General features: G+C 36.7%; 2 protein-coding genes across 2 annotated transcripts in view; one reads left to right on the top strand and one right to left on the bottom strand.

The window, feature by feature from the left end:
- Positions 1-4,735: 4,735 nt before the first annotated feature.
- aste1a (asteroid homolog 1a) lies at positions 4,736-10,380 on the top strand. Its single transcript, XM_067448155.1, has 5 exons — positions 4,736-4,797; positions 5,165-6,516; positions 6,605-6,818; positions 6,998-7,154; positions 9,366-10,380. The coding sequence occupies exons 2-5, from the start codon at positions 5,215-5,217 to the stop codon at positions 9,796-9,798; spliced, it is 2,106 nt and encodes a 701-aa protein (XP_067304256.1). The 5' UTR covers positions 4,736-4,797; positions 5,165-5,214; the 3' UTR covers positions 9,799-10,380.
- A 149-nt stretch (positions 10,381-10,529) lies between these two features.
- The window catches only part of atp2c1 (ATPase secretory pathway Ca2+ transporting 1), a 42,454-nt gene continuing 30,424 nt past the window's right edge, over positions 10,530-22,559 (bottom strand). The window contains exons 17-27 of the mRNA XM_067448154.1: positions 20,152-20,308; positions 17,874-18,044; positions 16,618-16,715; positions 16,144-16,194; positions 15,896-16,062; positions 15,727-15,795; positions 14,872-14,988; positions 14,609-14,756; positions 14,023-14,118; positions 13,691-13,832; positions 10,530-12,149 (exon numbers count right to left, since the gene is read on the bottom strand). Coding sequence (XP_067304255.1) covers positions 12,028-12,149; positions 13,691-13,832; positions 14,023-14,118; positions 14,609-14,756; positions 14,872-14,988; positions 15,727-15,795; positions 15,896-16,062; positions 16,144-16,194; positions 16,618-16,715; positions 17,874-18,044; positions 20,152-20,308 — 1,338 coding nt within the window. The 3' untranslated portion in view covers positions 10,530-12,027. The remainder of the gene's footprint in view (positions 12,150-13,690; positions 13,833-14,022; positions 14,119-14,608; positions 14,757-14,871; positions 14,989-15,726; positions 15,796-15,895; positions 16,063-16,143; positions 16,195-16,617; positions 16,716-17,873; positions 18,045-20,151; positions 20,309-22,559) is intronic.

Below are 22,559 nucleotides of genomic sequence, written 5' to 3'. Positions count from 1 at the left end.
TACAATTTCTGTTAATTACAAAAACAATAGTTCAATATTTTGCCATATTTATGTGGTTTCATGAATTGTAAACATTTTGCTGAAAACCTTTATTGGTATTAATAATGGGATGTTTTCAATGTGCCTTGCTATGTTCAACGTGTTCACGTAACTGTATATTTTTAACCCCTTCACAATAGAGAAAAAAATAATGAATGTGTCTTGTAAAATAAATAAATATAAAATTGAAATTTAGAAATAGTAGTGTCTGTGTGACAACTAGCCCCATTTCAAACTACTTAAAGGGACAGTTCATCCAAAAATGAAAATTCTGTCATGATTTATTCACCTCAATTCCATTCTGAACCTAAATTATTTTCTATGGAAGCTTATTTCCACCAAAGAATTTAAATAAAGGCAATTGCGACTTTTTATCTCACAATTCTGACTTTTTAATCTTACAATAATGTGATATAAAGTCGCAATTGCAAGAAAAAAAAAAGTCAGAATTTTATTTCTCAGAATAGTGAGACAGAAACTCGTAATTGTGATTTGTCGCCTTTGGCTTGGCTTGCTCAGTTGGGGACACTAAAAAATATGATTAAAGTTATTCAACTTATTACACAAATAAAATGTATGATTTAGGTCTTATTTAATTCTATAAACTATAATACTGATCTGCCAACATTGTCGCTATATGATATATTAAAATAAGCTGATAACATCACTGTTTTCTCCAGTACGACTGTACAGCCAAATCTAATTTTGTCGCAATATTATCCTGTTTGACACAATCGTGATTGTAAAAGCGCTATATAAATAAAGTTGATTGATTTATAAATTCTGAGGAGAAAAATATGAGACTGACCGTTTGTCTTAGAATGGAAAGTTTATATCTTGCAATTCCAGATTTTTACTCGCAATTGTTGGATAAAAGGCCGTTATTATCTTTTTAAATGTTTTATTCTATCGTGGAAACAAGCTTCCATTCATTTTATAATAACACAACAAAATATATATTCTGACACACTGTTTTTGTCCTTACAATGAAAGTAAATGAAGTCCAAAAGAACAAATATGGACTTTTGACATGAGGGAAAGTAAATAATGACAATTTTCATTTTTGGATGAATTTTCTCTTTAAACATTAAAGCATTTCACACTCTGTGTTGACGTTATAAGAATAGACTGTGCAATAAAAAAAGAACAATAAGTGTAGCCTAAAAAACAGACCGGTTTCTTACCTGGTTTTTCACTTAAAGCTATAGCTGGGCCTCCATACACACTTCTGCCTGTCTCAAAGACATACACGGCAATCTTTGTGGACGGATGCCAAATGACGTGCATGCCATCAAGAGGCACTAATACCGATGAGTATGCTGAATTGCCGATGGATGTCCACTCTGAGGATGAAAGCAATTTACCATCTATATACAGACTATCCCTGTATTCTGTTTCTGCTATCACTAAGGCCTTGGCACCTGTCAAGCTGACAGGCACTACTAGGTAGCACGCAGAGAACCTGGATTGAGGGATCGGTTCAATGATAAAGCCTGGCCCGACAAGTCTGAGGGAAGCAGGATCAGATGTGCTGATGTACTGAGCTCTTAACTGCAAAGATGGGAGAGACAGGAGTTTTGAAGAATAGGCTTCCAAAGCGCCTGATTGTAGATCCACACCACTGGCAATGATATTCTTTGAGGACGTCAGATGTAGCCAAACGTTCCTTGTGTTCAGTACTGAGGGTACAACAAAGTTGCTATCCAACTGAGTGCCGGGAAAAAGTTGGTTCACCACCATGTTGCATCTGCATTCGGCCATCTCTACACACGGATGGGTCAGCATCACAGCTACTTTATAAATAGATTGAAGTGAAATTTCTGTCCCGTCGGTTTGGAGCTGAAGAACGGCATACGGAGCAAGAACGTATGAACTGATGATATCCATTTTTACAATATCGACATTATTACTCAAACCTGCTCCATTGATAATAACCAGTCTGAAGGAGCTGTATCTCTTGGTGCTATTTCTTTCCGACTGATACAAAGTATTAATCATCTTGCTGTAATTTAGCGAGGGGATGGAATAAAGCGTACCAAGATTTTCCCATGGCTGAACGACATTAGTTTGTACACTATCTCCTCGCTGACTGATCGACTGCACCGTAATGTTGTATGTGCTGATAATTTTGACAGCCTGAAGAGTTTGACCGAAATTGTATTCCTCAATGCTCAGTGGCAGGGTCACAGTTACTAGCTTTCCTGCTGGCAGTATTTGCTTGTATATAAATTCGTTTAAGATGGAGACTGTCACTAAAGTGTCATTATAAAAAGTGGTGATATTGAGAGCATTCACTGAATTTACTGGATAGTAGAAGGCTATGTTCTCTGGGAATGCTGTGATGAAGTCTTTCCCAAGACTGTTCCATGACTGGCCTGTCAAATCAAGAGTTAATCAGGAACATATCAAATGAAAATGCATTTTTATTAGGCTTCAAGAGAATAAAACAGCAACATACGAAGAACGGATCTATTGAGAAAGAACTAAGGACACATTGCTTACCTTGGCCAAGCATAGCCATGATCAGAAGAACAGTCAACATGTCTTCTGTCCTGATTCTAGTCAGTGATCTGAAAAAAGCCATGTGAATATGTCTCTGTATTATGACCTTGCTTTTTAACTTTGTAAATCAATACACAGAATATACACCGATCAGGAATAACACCACATTCCTAATATTGAGTTAGTCCTCCTTTTGCTTCCAAAACAGCCTGACCCGTCGAGGCATGGACTTCGCTCCCCACGTGCATGAAAGATCCTTGGCTGCCCATGACCCAGTCTCCGGTTCACCACTGTTCCTTCCTTGGACCACTTTTGATTGATACTTACCACTGCAGACCAGAAACACCCCACAAAGGCTGCAGTTTTGAAGATGCTCTGGTCTAGCCATCACAATTTGGCCCTTGTCAAACTCGCTGAAAACACTTGCCCATTTTCAATGCTTCTAACACATCAACTTTGAGAACAAAATGTCCACTTGTTGCCCAATATATCCACCCACTAACAGGTGCCGTGATAATCAGTGTTATTCACTTCACCTGTCAGTGGTCATAATGTTATGCCTGATCGGTGTATAACTCTTTGCATCGGTGTAAATAATAAGGTGTTCTTATTTTTTCCCCCTGCATTTAGTATAGTCTACTTAAACAATCAACTTTAAATATGCCATAACTGTGACAACTGTAACTTTCACATTGTTTCAAATGATGTGGTTACTGTAACGAAATGCACCAAGCGCAGTCAACTCAACATCGCATGAGAACAAAAAACACATTAACTCACACAGATGTCAACACTCAGCACATAAAACACTACAAGAGCCACTGATCATTTTAAGCAGACAAATAACTAGACATTACAACAATTTTAACATTTAAATCATGCAATTATATTTTTTTATGTAAATAAAAAAAGGAATACTGTTGTCCTTTATTAAGTTATGCAACATTTTTTAAGATTCATGAAGATGGAAAACTACTTTCAAGAATGAGAAAGAACTAATAAATATCCTACTTCAAAATTCTTCATTATAAAAGTTATTGTTCTCTCAGTGGGTAATATAATGTAATACTAAAGAATCATTTCGCTATTTCTACTTCAAAGTTATAGTCTAATTTCAAAATGTTCTAAAAAGTTTTATTTATATGATATATTACAAAATTACTCAACAACAAATCATGTAGGCTACACATTCCACAAGACACAGTGTCATTCTTCATTGGGCTTATGAACATTATACACCCCTAAACTCATCTAGCTTCACATATAGATAATCTTACCTGATCAGTGTAGCCTATCTCAGCCTTCTCACTGAACCAAATCGCATCTGTCATGCTTCATTTATAGCAAAGCATATTTGACATTCAAAATGCATGGTCTTTTTACAAGCTTTGCATAAACTGCCTCAAATTACCTAAAAAAAAGAAGAGAAAAACATACAAGGCTATACATGAGAAAGCCATTTTCACTTTCATCATGGATAATAACCGCAGAGAACTGCAGCCACATAATCTGTTTATTTGATATGTTCTTTTGCCATTTAGACAGTATTGCTTTGGACCCAGTTCAAAGTCACAGTTCACTAACTTTCCCACTTAGCCAAATGTGCTAACGTTGTTTTATGCCATGTAAGAAAATCATGAAACCTGCCTGCTCTACCTGAGCCTCAGAGAATTTGGAGAGTAATGCATTAATTTGTCACTTCACATCTCTCTAAAACAAAACAAGCTACAGCCTGTCATATCTCTTAGACCATGATGTAACTTCAATACACACAGCCTGAGCCTGGTGATTCATGCCATAGAGATTCATTCTGATTTCAAGACAATAAACAACAAGACAGACAGATATATAAAAAGACAGCCATTTAGAAAGAAAGGCATTATATGCAGATAGAGGCTAGCCTATTTATATAAAATAAAAAACGTAGGCCCACTAAAAAAAAAAAAAGTCTCACGACTGGTTTTGTAGTAGATAGGCTACAAAAGCGATTGACTTATCAGATTTGTTTGGTAGAATTTTATTGGAGGCTATATATATAGATAGCCTATGTTTACACTTCAGAGGTATGACAGTCTCGTGGTTATGATGGGGCCGCTGCCGAGTTTCGCTTTATGATTCCTAACGTCACACGGATAAGTTTCGTTTTCCTGTTTGCTTTATATAATAAGATCCACAGAGTTCGGATATGATACATAGAGCACAGACACCTCACACACGACAAATCCATCTCTCAACAGGTAATTCATCTCTCATTAGGTAAGTTCCGTTTAATTTAAGGGTATTTCTTCTTTAACATAGGCTATATAGCATACTTATAAATTGTATGATTATATTTTGACCAAATCAAGAAAAACGCTTTTCCTGTGAAGTGTAAAATTTTGCATAGCCTATCATTATTCCTACGGTTAAATTGTAAACGACTTAAAATTACGAAATAACATTTTATATAGGCCTAATGCATACGTTGATATTAGGGGTGAATTTAGGTTTATTGTTACTTTTCCCGTTATCTCAATTGCTTATTTCCCCCCCCCCAATCAACCCTTTATACATTCTATGAACTATAATCATTCATTTATTTGCTAATTACAGTTTCAGTAATTAGAAAATTATGTTTTCACAGCAAGTAAAAACCAAAATATTGCTGAAAGTTGGTGATAACCATTTATCAACATGGGAGTCCAAGGACTGAAGAGCTACATTGAAAACAGTGACATAAATTATTTAAGGATTTGTGCTTTTAGAGACTCTAGCCTAATTATTGATGGAAGTAACTTATACTTTTCACTGTACTTTGACTCCAAATTGGATCAGATGCATGGAGGAGACTATGATGCTTTTGAGGAGGTGATCATACAGTTCTTTGACAACCTCGCAGCCTGTGACATTAAACCTTATGTTGTACTTGACGGTGGGGATGACCACACCAACAAAAAATTTGACACTCTCGTGAAACGGAAACAGCAGAAAATAAAAGAGGCCTATGCTCTGTCTATGGGCAAGAAAGCATCAGTCCTTCCTACGCTTGTTAAAAATGTGTTCAGACAGCTCCTTCGTAAGCTCAAGGTACCAATGGTTCAGTGTCTTGAAGAGGCTGATTGGGAAATTGCTGCCTTGGCTAAAGAGTGGGATTGTCCAGTTTTGTCCAATGACAGTGACTTTTATATATTCAACCTCGCAAAGGGAGTCCTGCCACTCACACATTTCCAGTGGAAAAATGTGAGACTGGACAAACGGACAAACCAAAAATTCATCCATGTCAAACACTTCACAGTGCAACATTTCTGCGCATCTTTCAAAATGAACGCCGACCTTCTCCCAGTCTTCGCTTCCATCTTAGGCAACGATTATGTGAAGTTGGAAAATATCAAGTACCTGGATTGGGAGGAGTACTCGATAAATGGCAGGGAAAATGCTCGTATTGATGGGTTGCTTAATTGGTTATCCCAGTTTCTAAAGCCAGAAGAAGCTGTAAGTGCTTTGCTGAGATTTACAGACAACAAAGAAAAAGCCATCGTCCAAGAAGCGTTTTTGAAGGGAATCAAAGAGTACAAGCTCATCCCTGGCTCTCTTGCCCCGTTCTTCCACTCGAAAGTGATTCCACAGATAGCTTTGACAGGTCCTCTGCAAGTTCTACCTAGATGGATCTTGAGGCCTCTACTTGAGGCGAAGATGAGCTCCTCCATTATCGACACACTGTTACACAAAAGGGTTTCCTTCAATCCCCAGGTTGAAAATTTCCAACTCCCTTGTAGCAGTGAAACCTCTCGTCCCATACGCCAGGTGATTTACGGGTTACTGTTGTTGGGAGAACAGCCGGTTGATAAACAAGAATTAGCCGTTAAAATATTCACTGGCACAAGCAAGCGCTATGTAGAGGAATACACCAGACAACAATTAACCCTGCACATTCAAAAGGTTGAAGCCATACAGACCAGGGTGATGGAAGAACTTAAACTGGAAACATTATGGAAGGTAATGAAGATGTCTTAGCATTGTTTTGAAGTGAAATGAAACTGATGAAAAAAATGTTTTACAGTGTGTGTCTTTCTAATGATTCTAGGAACCATATGCCGTGCGACTTCAGGTGTTTCTTGAAACTTTGGGTGTGTCATCCACAATGTTAAAAGGGATCCCAAGTGTTCTACAGCTGCAAATGCTTGTGACACGTTACTGGCTTGTAAACGCACAACCTCAGCCGTGCCAAGTGCATCTTTGGGGGCTGCTAGTGGGAATGGTCTATGGAAAGTTCAGCAGTACACCTAAAACAGAAAAAGGTATTGACATTTATCATACATCATAATCATCTTGTTAGCAGAAGTTTTAAAGCATGAAATAAAGTAATAAAGCAACCTCTGGCACATGATTAACTATATGGGCTGAGCAAAATGGTGAAACATTGCTGAGGTTTTTCGAAATGTGTGTTAAGCATCCATAAATGTTAATTTTTTTTTAGATATGCCATTGAAACTTAAACTACACACTGGTCGAAGAAGGTTCTATTTGGAGGATGAAGCAGCTCATCTATACAGCCAGTGGCAGTCGTGCCTGAAGTGGAGTCTCGATCTCAATCGTTTACTATCGGAACCACTATCTGAACCAGAGTGTGCACGGTACAACATTCTTATTACCCATAATCCAGAAGAGCTGCTGCGTGAATGGAGTTAATAGGGAAAACTAGAGTAAAACAAACAGTTATCAGTTTAACCGAAGGTTCAACTCGATATAGTGTTCCTTACAACTTACCAAAGATCCAGTGATCCATGGATATTGACATCTAGCCAGCCAGGAACCATTTCCAGCCAACAATTGAACTTTAGTGTAGTCTTCTCAAAAGACATCTGTAATAATCCTGATGCGCATTATAACCAATCACACGCGGTCACTGAAATATGCACTCTCATCATAAACATCAAAGCAGAGATGTATGTGCGGTGTACATAGGACTAGGATTCATTCCTCATTATACAGTGATTGACTGTTTTTGTTCTATTTCAGCAGCGACTATAGTTTCAAACAAAGATCACAGCAGAACCATAGTGCATCTGGCACAAAGTTGGCTTGACATTAAACATTCGCAAATTTAGGAACCGTCTATAAAGTAATATACAACACTGATATACACATTTCTAACTACAATAGCATTTGAAGTGTTCATCTAGGTGTCATATATGATGTACACCTTTTAGAGACTGTCAAATCACATGAAAATATGCAAATGTATTTCACTAGGCTAGTGTATGGATTGATACACAAAATATGCTAGATTTTAATGTCATATCTCATAGAAACACTGAGAATAAATTATATTTACACCAAAAAAAAAAAGTTTTTTTCCTTTCAGACAAGCAACTGTTAGTGCTTCACATAGCTAAATAGGTGTATTTGATGACTGTCATGTTATACATTTCATGTAGACTTGATTTGGGTTTGTATAGTGTTGATTGGAAATTTGTTGTTGGCCAACAACAACTTTCCCCAACAGCAAAAATTTCGGCCAGTGAAAATGCTGAGTGGCTAGTAACTTTGGACAACCACAAACCACAGTGTCTGGTGAGCAAAAAAGTTAATGTCAAGCCCTGACAGGCCTAATAGTTATTTGTTTTATATTGCCAACGTGCAAAGAGCGCTCCCATTATAATCACTAAAATTAACTAATAAATTAAATAAACACGATCTCTCAAAGTTCCATTGTATAAATCAGTGAAGATGACTACAGAATTAATCTCTTATTTACATAATGTGTACACTTTGTTAAGAGAGGATTTTAACCTTAACATCTGTGATTTGCATTGCGTTCAAGAAATTAACAAACATGTCTGTGATTGGCTACATTATTCACCAAAATGAAAACGCCTTGGAAATGTATTAATTTGGCGTGCGCAAATGCAGATACCCACTGGATTAGGGCTGTGCAATATTGAAGAAAAATGCGATATGCAATACCTTGTTAAATAATGCGATATTAGATATGCGATACGGTATTGCTATGTGTGTGTAAAATCTATTTAAATTACATTTAAAAAAATATTTTAAAAAACTGAGAATGATACCATTTGTGTTTCACATTCTTTCAGGGAAAAGCAAGCATCACTACAACTTAAAATTAGTGTGTGTATTTGGTAGTTCGAGTGTGTAAAAAGACACGAAACAGAACTGAAGGGATCAAATGCTTTCAGAGAGGACGATTTTGTGCACGTTTCGGTGTGTGTGTCAGACAGCAAACACCGCAAGACTCGCATGAAGTTGTTTTTCACAAGTTATTACGTATAATAACTCTTTTTAATGTCAAGCAAGTCACATAAGTAACTGTAGTCATGTGCCCAGTCTATTCTGTGCTATATGCGCAACCTAAAACACACACTTTTCACAATGTTAAAGTAGCCTATTAAAATCATTCAGATATTGCGTGCCGTTGCGATATTGCGATATGTACATTTGCAATATTTCGATAATTCCGATATATTGCACAGCCCTACACTGGAACCAACTTTTTTTGTTACCAATAATAGCAGTGTTGGGCAGCTTTTCCCTCTAAAAGCAATCAGTAACAGAAGCAGCAGTGGTTTAAGTGAGAAAATGACACGCTATTATCAAGCCGTCTTCCCCTGTCTGGATGGGGGCACAGGGATTTCCAAGGAGGGGCTAAGACAGACCCCCCCAATCTTCCTCAATCTTCCCTTCTAATCTCTACGATGACAAGACCCAAAATATAACTTATAATATAACACAGTCACATAGATATGTATATTATGATTATGTACATCTTAAATCACTAGTCTTGTTGCACATGAATGCTAAATGTGTTCTCATGTTGTGTTTAGGTTGTACCGTGGAACACTGGTGCACCAGGTTGTTGGAGAGCTCAGGAGAGGCATCACTCTGGAATCTCTGCTGATGAGGGGCTCAAGCGCAGAGCAGTTCTTCAAACAGCTGAAAGATGCAATTGTGAGCTTAGTGGGTGAAGACTTCATGAAGAAAATGAAAACTGGGCTCGAGAACAGTGGTGCTAGGAAAACACAGAGTGCCTACAAAGGCCAGACTCAGCCTATAGATGATCTGAGCAGCTGCTTTGAACATCTGATGCATGAGGATATTGATGACTACGAAGATGATGATTTCACTGAGAAGACGAGTAAGGGCAAGGGTCAGAGGATAATGTCTGAATGTTCCTACACCGTCCGTACCAGACACAAGGCTAAAGCTCGGAATGCCGACAATCCCTCCAAGAAATTTGAGAGGAGATGCTTCGAGTAGACCTTAAGGACAAAAAAGCATTAGTTTGTAATGCACTTACAATGGAAATAGTGCAAGGCATCGGACCAGAATGAATGTTAAAATGATAGCATGTATGATATATCAGGATCACGTTGTGCACAATCATGTTTTTGCTATCCTGTATTATTTTCTGCATGACTTTGCCAGATTTAAATTATAATTACTTGATTATAAGGTATTTGTACTTAGCTGCTGGACATTGGTATCAAGAAGGTCTTGGGTTTTGTAATATCAATTGTGTTATATTGCAAATTCCTTCTATTTACCAGAATATTTTAAGGAACATATTTACAAGCATGAAACTTTTTAATTATTACATTATTTTTCCAGTTTAATATTGTGTCAATAACTTTACAGATTTCTACACAACCACAATGTATTAACTTAAAACTACTTGAAGTATATTCAGCAATATCCACGTACATCCAGTACACTCACATAAAACTATATAATACAATACAGTAAATCTCAACTGCTTGATTGTCTATATCATATGTAAACTATCTTATTGTCCAGCTCTAGACTGCAACACGTGGACAATTGGGCATTAAAGTACCGTACTATAAACACTAAAATCATGAATTTCTGATTTCTGGTTTTGAAACAATTGTGAAAAGTGACAAATAAAAATGGATTTTAAATCATTTATGTAGTGCGTGTATTTCATTCTTTTACAAAAGGTATAGTTAAATAATCAGATTAGTCAGTGATCAACTTCAGATACAGAATTTTTTTAATTTGTAAAAAATTGTATTGTACAATTGTGTTCTGAAATGACCACAACAGATAACTGGTTTCAGCTGTGCAAACCACAATAAAATAAATACAATCGCAAAAAAAACCTTCTTACCGATCACCCTTCATTTAAAATTGTTTATACTGTTTAATTTCAGTGTATTACATTGCTCGTTTTCAAAGCAAGAGCGATGCTAGAAAACCGAACGGGCAGAAAATAAATTGCACAATGTGGCCATAAATCTGCAATACAGAGGTCAATGATCACATACTGAAAAAACTTGAGTGTGTATCATCTTTACCTGTACCACAGTAACAAGATACAGTGTTGGCAGATAGGAGTAAGTCAATGTTGGTGGGCTGCACTGAGGTTTTTACGGGGGAGGGGGTTGGTATCAGTCAAACTTTAGTCGAACATTTCTGTACACCCAACATGAGCATCCATTTAACCAACTACATCATTAAACCTTAAAGTACTACGCATTCACCTAACCAAGCACGAAGCTGGTGAGAAAATAAATAACACTATAGATAAGAGCCAAAGTAAGGTGAAAAAGGCAAATTTCAGATGGCCCTGATACCAGTGTATTAACATAAGGAAAGTAATAATATAGTACTGAAATTATGTAAATACAGAGTAACTGATAAGTAATTGTACAAGCCAGTTGTATTAACTATCAGTCTAATATAAGGGCATAGAACTAATAGTGCATGTACCTTGAAGGTCATCAAAAGTAGGGGACCCTGTAATCTCGTAATGCCATCATATTGTGGGATCCTGCATCTTCAACAGACTCAAAACAGGGCCTGTTGCATGGAGTTCAAATATAAATGTAAAATGTGAAAAATCTTGTAAGCAAATGATGTGATGGTTTAACACATCACGTACGTATTAAGTCTCACTGTGACCCAAAACATGAGATTTTAAGTGGTCCGTTCCACCAAACACTGGAACGCTCATGATTTAAGAGGACAAAAGCTTTTTTTCCAATGCAAAAATAAATGTGATAATCTGGAATGCAGAAAGGCATTATCCATATTGTTCCACAAACCTCTAACCAGAAATGTTTAAAAAAAAAAAATTAACACAAAAACTAATAATAATTAATAATAATAATAATAATAATATAGAAAAAGCATAATACATCCCTTAAATCATGAAATCAAAACCGCCACTGTATGGACAGATACAGTATCTCATAAATAAAGTTCACCCAGATGCTATGGGAAGTAGTACAGTCATAAAGCAGCACACCAAAGCATCTCCACGGGCAAGGGCACACGTCAGAGGCGACAATTCAGCCAGGACCAGTTCACTGCTCCACAGTCAGCTCAAAAAGGAACTGTACATACAGGTCGGACACGAATGATCACTCTGGATTGTTTTGTAAGGTATGAGACTGGCCCAAGCGGCAATCTCAACCGCACGCCCCAGCCCCACCCACCACCTGCATCAGTCACAGTGTGTGTGTGTCATACATCATGGAAATCCTCAGTGTCTGTCATTTTTTCTCCACCTCTGAGTCGCTCTAATTTCTTTATAACTTCCGATACCACACAGACGGAGGATGTGAGGCCCAGCAGGAACAGCAGATCTGCAGGGAGAGGACGGTGAATATATCAGTGAAGCACACATATCCTAAACACAATAAGTGCAGGTGCTCAAACTATGAAATACACACAGAAACAATGTTTTGCTCAAAATGAGTATGTAGTATGCTGATAAATTATTTTTCTGAGAATTAAGAATTTGATTATTTTATTAGCAGATGTAAAATATGAAAATTAACTATTTCAGAATTTATATTTGGGGCCAGATTTACTAACAGCTTGCACCAGCACAAAGCCTCGATTGGCATTAAACTACAGTTAGGATTTACTAAAGACATGCAGTGAAAAATGTGCGCTGTAAAGCCGTGGGCATGGTTATTTTTGCGGCTGACCTTATTCCATATGCATTTGTACGAGTTTCCCATTCAGATGCAAATTTATGGAATGAGAGTATTTCCATGAATCATGCAATGTGATTTACACTAAGGTTTGTGCTCGTCAATTTACTGGTATTTGCGGCATTATTAAAAAAATGTCTTATACACTAATTTGTTCTGCTCTTGGTAGATTGTGTTGGTTTTTCATTATGTCGTCAGTAGATTAGACGTGATGATCTTGACAATTCTATTGCTGCATTTTTGGAATTGCACTCTCAGGCTAATTTTCTTGTTTTGGAATTGAATGATTTGCTTTAATGATAGTAGCCTTCAAAAATCCCAAAGTTAACTAAAACCATAACTATTTAAACTTATTAATTAAAATGAAATTAAATAAAATATTTACATTTAAAAATATATTATAATAATGAATATAATATATAATACATAATTCATTATAATTATACTCTCTCTCTCTCTCTCTCTCTCTCTCTCCCCTTCATTAATTAACTGCAGTAGATTGCTATCAACGGCTCAAACCTCTGTTACCTGCTTTAAAGTGACGTCACAGAACCAGCAAGAGCCGTTGGATGAGATGCGGAAGAAATTGTTCTTCTCACAATAGCGATTTAAGTACAAAAAACAGACGAATCCCTTTAAATATATCATCGGATCAATGTCTTGAGGTGTGGTAGCCATAGTATAAGCAGAATAATTGACGACAGGCCGATGAATTATTCGAAAAATAATGTGCATTATTATTGTTCTAATAATTCAACAGCGCATCGTCAATTATTAATAACTTAATTATAATTGTTGCCCTGGCTAATAAATTACATTTAAATTAAGGCACTACAATTTTTAAAAACTGAAATAAAAAAAATAAAGATAAATAGAAATTAACAAAAATATAAAAATAAAAGTTTATTCAAAATACTAAAAAATACAGTAATAGTTTATAAACAATACTAAAAGAACAAAAAGCTCTAGGATGATTTGAGAATGTTCCAATGAGCAGAAATTCAACGGCAGCAAGAACATCTGACTGTTTTACAAAGAGTTTGTGTGATCAATGTGTCAATGTTTACTTATTTATTAGAGAAATAGAAATAGCACAGAAACTATTTCGTCTGCATTTTACATTTTTTTTGGACACACACTCTGTGATATGAAAACGGTGGTTTCCTGTATGTTTTGTTTTTTCATACCTAAAATGCTGAGGCTCTCCGTTTGAAAGACCTTCTGTAGTGGAGGAAAGTATATGACTAGAAGTTGGCCCATGATGGAGCCCAGCACAGCATAGCAGAACATCCTGTTACTGCATAAGCCCATCTCGTGCACCATCCGTGTCTGCAGGATGACAAAAACAGTGAAGAGAGACCCCTGATGATTCACTGGCATAAAATAAAAAGACCTCAAAGACAGCAGCTTTTTAAACAACATTACTCATAATCCCTACAGCAGGTGGCAGTGTTTAAGATTCTGCTTCTTAATAAATTCCATGAGAAAGTAAGCCAGAAATGTTTGATGTTGCTTATACCTGCGATCGGGAACTGAGAGCGTTGAACATATCGAAGAACACAAAACAGGTAAACGTCATGGTGGTGTCCCGTGGGGTGATCTCGTTGTCCCGCAGCTAGAAAAATACACTATTTATTAGACTGAAGGGAAGTAGTGGGTAAACACGCTTTGTGGTTCCTTTGAAAATCTTTTAATATTGTTCCTGTAGCTTTCAGAAGACCTTCATTAAATCAGATTTAATGTACTTATTACATATTATATTTTCCAAAACCGTTTCGATGCTGCTGTGCCCAGAGAAAAACAACACTTAATAATTTTACAGCTCTGTTTAAAGCGTTTCTAACCAATTAGTGGCTAGGAAAAATAATGGCACTCATGTTCCAAGGCTCTATATTTATTCTCAAGTAGAAAAGCAAAAACACACCACAAAGGTAATATATAAACAGCATTGCATTAAGCCTCTAACCAACACAAGGCACAATGTTAACAAATCGTTTAGTCATTTAACAAATGCCCTGTTTTGAATAGAAATGGAACACAAATAGAAAGCAAAGCAGAACACAAATGATATTCAGCAAAACCTTCATCAGATGAACATAGCCTACCTCCCTCCAGAACACAAACAGCGTGCCGCAAACGATGATGAATGATGACACTAAAATTTTCACAATCAGACTCCGTGTAATGATGCTGTCTCGGACATTCCGCGGGGGTTTCCTGATCACGTCCCGATCAACAGGCTCCACTCCCAAACTAGAAGAAGAATTAGTTCTCTCTTATTCTGACATGCAATGTTCGATGTTCTTGCACTAAAAATTGTTGCCCTGACCGATGGCGGCGATAAATCTGTTTGTAATCAATTTAATACCTCTGAGCTGGCGGCCCGTCCATAATGATGTTGATCCAGAGGATTTGCATGGCATTCAGAGGGTTGGGGAAGTTCATAAGTGTTGCCAGGGAGATGAGGGTAAGGGCAGCAATGCTCCTAAAGAAAGTGAGCACAAAGATTCAGAGATTATTTGATCATTTTTCATAACCTGGCTAATAACCTTCTCAAATATTATATATAAATACAGTATATATACACAGTAAAAAATATATTTTTTTTAAGCAAAAGTAAAATAATAAAAAATAATAAAGAATAGATAATATATAATATACACATTTAAATGTTTATATAATCACACATAAAAAATATACAAAATATTTCTATTTCAAATAAATTCGTCTTTTAAACGTTCTATTTCTATAATTTTACATGCAGCACAAGAAACCTTTGGTGCTCAAGAAACCTCTTATTATTAATGTTGAAACGCCAACATTACTAATAATAAGAAAGGTTTCTTGAGCACCAAATCATCATATTAGAATGATTTCTGAAGGATCATGTAACACTGAAGACTGCAGAAAATTCAACTTTTCCATAACAGGAATACGTCACAATAAATTTGTATTTTTGATCAAATAAAGCAACCTTGGTGAGCAGAAGAGACTTATTAAAACAATAGGGTGCACCAAACAATATTTTAAAATCCCTTAGATCTTTAGGGTTGTTTTAATTCTGAATGCTATTTAAAAAAAAGAGGACACTAGATCCCCAGAAAAAACTCTCTAAATATTTAGACTAAATCTTCAGCGCAACTAAAAACAGTACAATTCTCATACACCACATTCAACTAAAAAAACACATTTCAATTTCTGATACGATTGTATGCCAACTCACGTGCTTAGCTGAAAGCGCACAAAGTTCTTAATGTTGTTATAAATCCCTTTCCCTTCTTCAATAGCAGACCTAGAGTGAGAAACAAAGGCTTGTGTGTAAACATATCAGATGTCACATCAACAGTCTGATAAAGCCAAAAAAAGAAAAGAAAAAGAAACGGTGTGCTCACAAGATAGTTTGAAAGTCGTCGTCTACCAGGATCATGTCTGCTGCCTCTTTGCAGACATCAGTGCCCGTCTGACCCATTGCCACACCGATATCTGCGGCCTTCAGTGCCACCGCGTCATTAACACCGTCTCCCGTCATAGCGACAACTGCACCAATGTTCTGTAAGGACTGAAGCCAGAAAGAACATGCTAAAAAAACATATGGCCATATGCGGAGTGCAATTACAAACAATCTGTTTGGTGCACTCACCTTAACTATCTTTAACTTGTGTCTAGGGCTGGCTCTGTAGAATACCGCTATCTGTGGAGACAGGTTCCAAATTAATTTCATGGAACATCTTAGGGTCGCTTCACACAATGTTAATAACATGAGACAGCATGTCAGTGGAACAGGGGGAAAAAGTGTTAAGAAAACTTTTAGAAGCGTTTAACTTGAGCACCACATGCTGCAAAAGACAAGACATGACACACAACAAGGCATTGCACAATAGTTAAAGACATCGGTCTAGCATGTGTTTACATTGAAAAACAATAGAAAAGTAGCTCAGTGGAATGGAAAAGGCCATTATGTGAACTGGCCATTATTCTTGTAACTGCTTGGCTAATGTACACTGTTTTAGACTGTTCAACACTTTTGGATTGAAACCTGTCCAAAACTCAGCTGTGTCTCTTTTGGATCGTAGTGCTGAGAAGAAGCTTAGAGTGTATAAAGGCATGTTCATACCCTGGACACTATCTGAGAGAGATGCTGGATGTCCATCTGGTCGACTTCATCTCCAGACAGAGATTGAGAACCTTTGGTATAGAGACCCAGTCGACTTGCTGTTGTGGAGAAAGGAAATAGAATAAATGTATGCAAGAAGAGTGTCATATTGAATATATTAATGATATATAATTAATTTTGCAGCATCAGCAAAGCCATTGTATAAGATGATGCTACCTACTTGGCCATTAAGTCTTGCTACTCATGAGTATGAGAATATACGTGCATGTATGCATTTATAACAAAAAACATACATATTGTGCATATATTTATTTAAAAATAAGCATATTCAGAATGTTTATTGTCAGAACTAAAAAGTAAATATATATATATATATATATATATATATATATATATATATATATATATATATATATATATATATATATATATATATATATATATATATATATATATATATATATATATATATATATATAAGGCACAGTCGATTCAAAATTGAGTAGAAAACAATGGCAATAGAGTTGGCAAGTACAAAATCTCCATTAATTACTTCTTCCATAAATTGATGCAAAACTCAGATTCAACAACTTTTTTTTGCTTATTATTATTACTCAAAAATTGTTTTTTTATTACTCAAAAATAAGTTTATACTAATAATATATGAATGTTTTATTCATGTCTGTAAAAATTGTTTTCCTTATGTTAATTTACAGCAAAACAACGTAAAAAAACAACGTAGTTTTGACATTAAACATTCCAAGTACACTCATAACCAACTGTGTGTGTGTGTGTGTGTGTGTGGGCTGGTTATCCCTATGTTATGGGGACAAAGATGGCAATATCTGAAATCCTTGTCCTTGTGGGGACATTTTTAGGTCCCCATGAGGAAAACATATTATAAATCACACAGAAGGAGTTTATTTTGAGAAAGTAAAACTGCAGAATGTTTCCTGTGATGGGTAGGTTTAGAGGCAGGGGCAGTGTAGGGTGATAGAAAATACGGTTTGTACAGTATGAAATTCATTACGCCTATGGAAAGTCCTCATAAACACTGGAAACACTGTGTGTGTGTGTGTGTGTGTGTGTGTGTGTGTGTGTGTGTGTGTGTGTGTGTGTGTGTGTGTGTGTGTGTGTGTGTGAAAAAATGCTGAAAAAATATCTAATTTGTAAGCTATATTTTGTTGTTATAATTGTTGAAGGAGAGACACACTACTGGGAAGGAAAAGGAATGGTAAGATGGTTGAATGTCATACCAATCGACACTGCAGTCTCTTGAGAATCCCCTGTGACCATCTTTACCGCCACTCCAGAACTGATGAGTGTCACCACAGCCTCTTTCACTCCAGCTCTGGGAGGGTCGATTATGCCCACCAGTCCCAGGAAGGTAAGAGCGCCCATCTCGGATCCAGAAGCAAATGCCAGCACTGCCAGAGGACAGATGAAGAGCATCAGCTGCTGCCAAAACCTTCTTGATCTCAATATTATTACTGTGTCCTCCATGAAATATCGTTAATTAAAGGAAGCTAATAGAGAGGAATGTCAATATGCGAAAGCACTTCTTTAGTGTCCTCGGAGACAACTTAATCTTATCAAAACAAGCCAAATGACATGCGGGCCAGCTGTAAGCTGGGAAAGCTTTGCCAGGGTGCAACTAAGGAGGCACCAGCTGACACAAATAACATTTGTGTGTCGTTTCAAAGTTATGTGTGATTTGATCATGGCAGGAAAGCTGTTTGACATTAAAGGGTTAGTTCGCCCAAAAATGAAAATTCTCTCATCAATTACTTACCCTATTGTCGTTCGACACCCGTAAGACCTTTATTCATCTTCGGAACACAAATGAAGATATTTTTGTTGAAATCCGATGGCTCAGACAGGCCTTTATTGACACCAATGTCATTTTCTCTCTCAAGACCCATAAAACGCACTAAAGACGAATTGCAAAGCCCATCTCAATACAGTGATTCTACAATAGTTTTATGAATCAACGAGAATAGTTTTTGTGCGCAAAAAAACAAAATAACTTGTATAGTGATGGGCCGAATTCGAACGGTTATGAATCTTGTCTTCCGAAGATGAACGGAGGTTTTACGGGTGTCAAACGACATTAGGTTAAGTAATTAATGAGAGAATTTAAATTTTTGGGTGAACTAACCCTTTAAGCCACAGTTTGGGAAACCAAATGATCTGCGGTTCTGAAAAGTCAATTTGTAAAATCAGGACAACAGAGCTTTACATAAAACAGCTAGAAGTACCTTACAGCTAAGTTTAACCCAAATTCTTAAGTGCTGACAGAGGTAACACTTAAAGGTAGGCTAGGCAATGCTTTTCATAAACACTTTTTGTTATTCTGGTTGAAACCCTCTTCACATCCTGATAGCAATTAATAATAAAAGTGGTCTAAATATTAAAAAACTTTACATATATCTTCTGTGGAAGTCTGAGGATGTTCTACTTGTCTGTCAACCTATGTATTTTCATACCTCCACGCACCCTTCTCACACTGACATCATGAGGCTACGCAAAGTTGTAGACACATAGTCACTGAGCTCCACAAACAGCAGGCACATTTTAAAGTTCCTCCTGAACCAAAACAACAAACGTATACTTTCTCTACGTATTGTCATAACCATAAATAAGAGATGGCAACTCGTAGCATTCTATCTGGAGCTGTCCGGGTGTTCGGACATGAAATTTTGCGTTTGCAATACTATCAATGCAGAAAGTAATCTTCCGCAGTCATGTGGTACAAGTCAGAGTGCTAAGTTGTTTCCCTTCATTATTATTGTAATGTTATGTGTTTTGAGACATGAGGTAATTTAACACCTTTTGTCTCTTGTAATGCTTTGCAGACTCTGCTCTGACTTTGCACGTTCATTTGTTTTGGAAGAGGCGTGTATTTGGAGATGCTGTGAAGAGAGGGTGGGATCTTATGCTTTCAAAGCTAGCTTCAGCTTGCTATTGCTATCTTCTCCGAAATTGATTACCCTTAAGTGGCATTGCTAGTCATGGAGGAGGACTAGCAATGTCAACCCATAATGCAACCCCAACCACTGAATAAGCTAATAGCTAGTCAGCTAATAAAAATAATAATAATAATAATACTAATAATAATAATAATAATACAGTAAGGTGGCATAAAATGCATAATATTAAAAACAATAGGAAAAAAAATTGAAATCCAGGGATGGAGATGCATCCCATTGGAACATTATGTATGACACTTATTTTAATAGGATACATATGAGTAAAATATAAAATAATAAACAGACATGTTATGAAAACACAAGCACTATTGTCTATTGTTTGTACAAAAAGCTGCTTAATAATTTGTTGAAACCATAATACATTTAAGATCTTTTGATGAACAGAAATTTCAAAAGTATTCTTTTATCAATTTAAGTCTTTACTGTCACCTTTGATTTATTTCAATGCACCCTTGAAGAATAATGTAAACATTTCTTAAAAAAAAAAAAAAAACTCTTACTGACCACAAACTTTCAAACGGTACTAGTGTAACAAGTGCTGTACCTCTGAGACCCGCAGTGCCCATGTAGCTCTTCTGCTGCTGATAGAGTTCTCTCTGCTGATGAGTCATTGGCAGAGCGACATCTTTACTGTTGTAGGAAGTACAGAAGCGGATGATCTGCTCATAGGCGCCCTTCACAAAGAACATGGCAGGCTTATCCTGTTATTTAAATCAGATATAAGAAAGAATATAATTAGTTAGTCTCGCATAACCCGACTTGAAATACTACTACAGAAATACTATGCAGATTGTTTTGACCAAGTATTGCCCAGTTAGAGAGGAAAGGGCTGTGTAACTTATATGTAAAGTGACCACTAAAGTGACCATGACATTTAAGGGGTCACCACATTAACAGACCTGACATGCAATAAAATGGTAGCTCATTTAAATTATATTCTTATTATGTCTTTGAGAATGGTTATACACACTAGTTAGACATAACTTTAATAGTTAGACATAACTTTAATAGTTATGTCTAACTATTAAAGGGTTAGTTCACCAAGTCATTATTTACTCACCCTCATGTCATTCCCAACTCTTAAGACCTTCGTTCATCTTCTGAACACAAATGAACATATTATTGATGAAATCCGAGAGCTCCCTGACCCCTCCATTGACTGCAATGTAATTAACATTTTCCAGGTCCAGAAAGGTAGTAAAGACATCGTTAAAATTGTCCATGTGACTCCAGTGTTTCAACCTTAATATTATGAAGGGATGAGAATACTTTTTGTGTGCAAAAAACAAAAATAAAGATTTCTTCACATCCATTTCAGTCTCCTACGCTGTTGCTGTAGTAAACACAGTGCAGTGTTTCTGAGTTACGTCAGAGTAATGCCAGCACGCCCGCTTACCATTGGCCGACACTGTTCACATGAGCACCACCACAAATGTGTGGGAGGATGACACGGGAGCTTTAATGAAGTCGTTATTTTTGTATGTTTTTGCCACAAACAGTATTCTCATCTCTTCATAACATTAAGGTTGATCCATTGGAGTTGTACAGACTATTTTAACAACGCTTTTACTACCTTTCTGGACGTGTCTTTGGAGGGGTCAGAGAGCTCTCGGATTTCATCAAAAATCTTAATTTGTGTTCAGAAGATGAATGAATGTCTGATGGGTTGGGAGTTATTAATGACAATTTTCAATTTTGCCCATCTTTCAAGTTGAAGATCACTGTGAATGAATATGTAGATAAATAGTATAGGAACTCGACTTGCGTGGAGAAATGAATCATAAATAGGCATTACAGTTTTTTAAAAGAAATTGTGAGTAAAATTACTTCCGTCACGCTCTGATCGGAAGTGACGCAACGGCCGGTAAATATTGTCTCTTCGTAATGGTATCAGACAGCGAAGAGGTTGCAGTTGGGATAAATGTCAACTCTTACGATAAACTATTGCCGTATAATTACGAGCCGGCTAGGCGAGAGAGGGGTCAGGGAGAGTTAAGGGGAAGGGTAAATGGACAGAGGAGAGAGATAGAGTTGTGGTGTGAGGAGAATCGGTTGAGAATTGGGCAGGTGTCTTGGTGAGTGACCGCAGGGTATAGCTAATTGTGGCTAACGTTGTCTCAATGTTTATCACATTGCAGTATCTTTAATAAATCATATTTATCAATATTGCTGTCGACTTGTTGTTTTTCAAGCATCCATGTAGATTGTCACCATCTATGCCAGCAATATGTGTCTTAAAATAATTAGTTTAGATCCCAGATTTTAAATGAATGTTGTAGTATGTAGGCTATAGCTTACATCTGTGACGGTCAGATATAGGCATTCTGTGCATTTCTACACAACAGTTTATCATGAAATTTTATAGAAATTGCTAGCTGATGTTTAATCAGTAACAGCTTTTAGACCTAACTTTAGGTGTCCGCATGTTCTGCTTCTGCAGATGTCAAGCGTTTGGGCCGTATATCTGAACAACATAACCGGACAGCTGGAATACCGAGCTTAGTCGGCTGTTATACTACTCACCTAGTATTTCCGATGGACATAATGTAAATGAGCTCACATGTACTGTGGAGTACGTGTATGAAAGCAGTTAGTCTTTCGGCTAGGACGGGAATATGCTGTTCATGTAAATACAGTCATTGTAACTTTTATTAATTCATCATTGTGACAACTGAAACCTACTACAACTATAATGACGATAACGACAATCTCTATTTTCTGTTTCCACCTCTCAGACTACGTAAACCCACAATGAGATCCAGGGCTGCAGCGCCTATGTTTGCCTGTCGTTGCCTCATATGACGCGTTCTCTGGGAAAAGGCGGTTTTTTGGAGCGTAGCTTAGAACAGGCACTTTTTTTCTTAATTTCTGCCGGTGGGTGTTGTAAAACATATGTATTCTTATGTATGTCTTTTTAAATTTACATTTTCATACAATATTCTGTATAAATTA

The sequence above is a fragment of the Pseudorasbora parva genome, chromosome 7 (genome assembly GCF_024679245.1).
Source record: "Pseudorasbora parva isolate DD20220531a chromosome 7, ASM2467924v1, whole genome shotgun sequence".
Classification (NCBI taxonomy): domain Eukaryota; kingdom Metazoa; phylum Chordata; class Actinopteri; order Cypriniformes; family Gobionidae; genus Pseudorasbora; species Pseudorasbora parva.
This window is presented reverse-complemented; position numbering and strand designations above follow the sequence as displayed.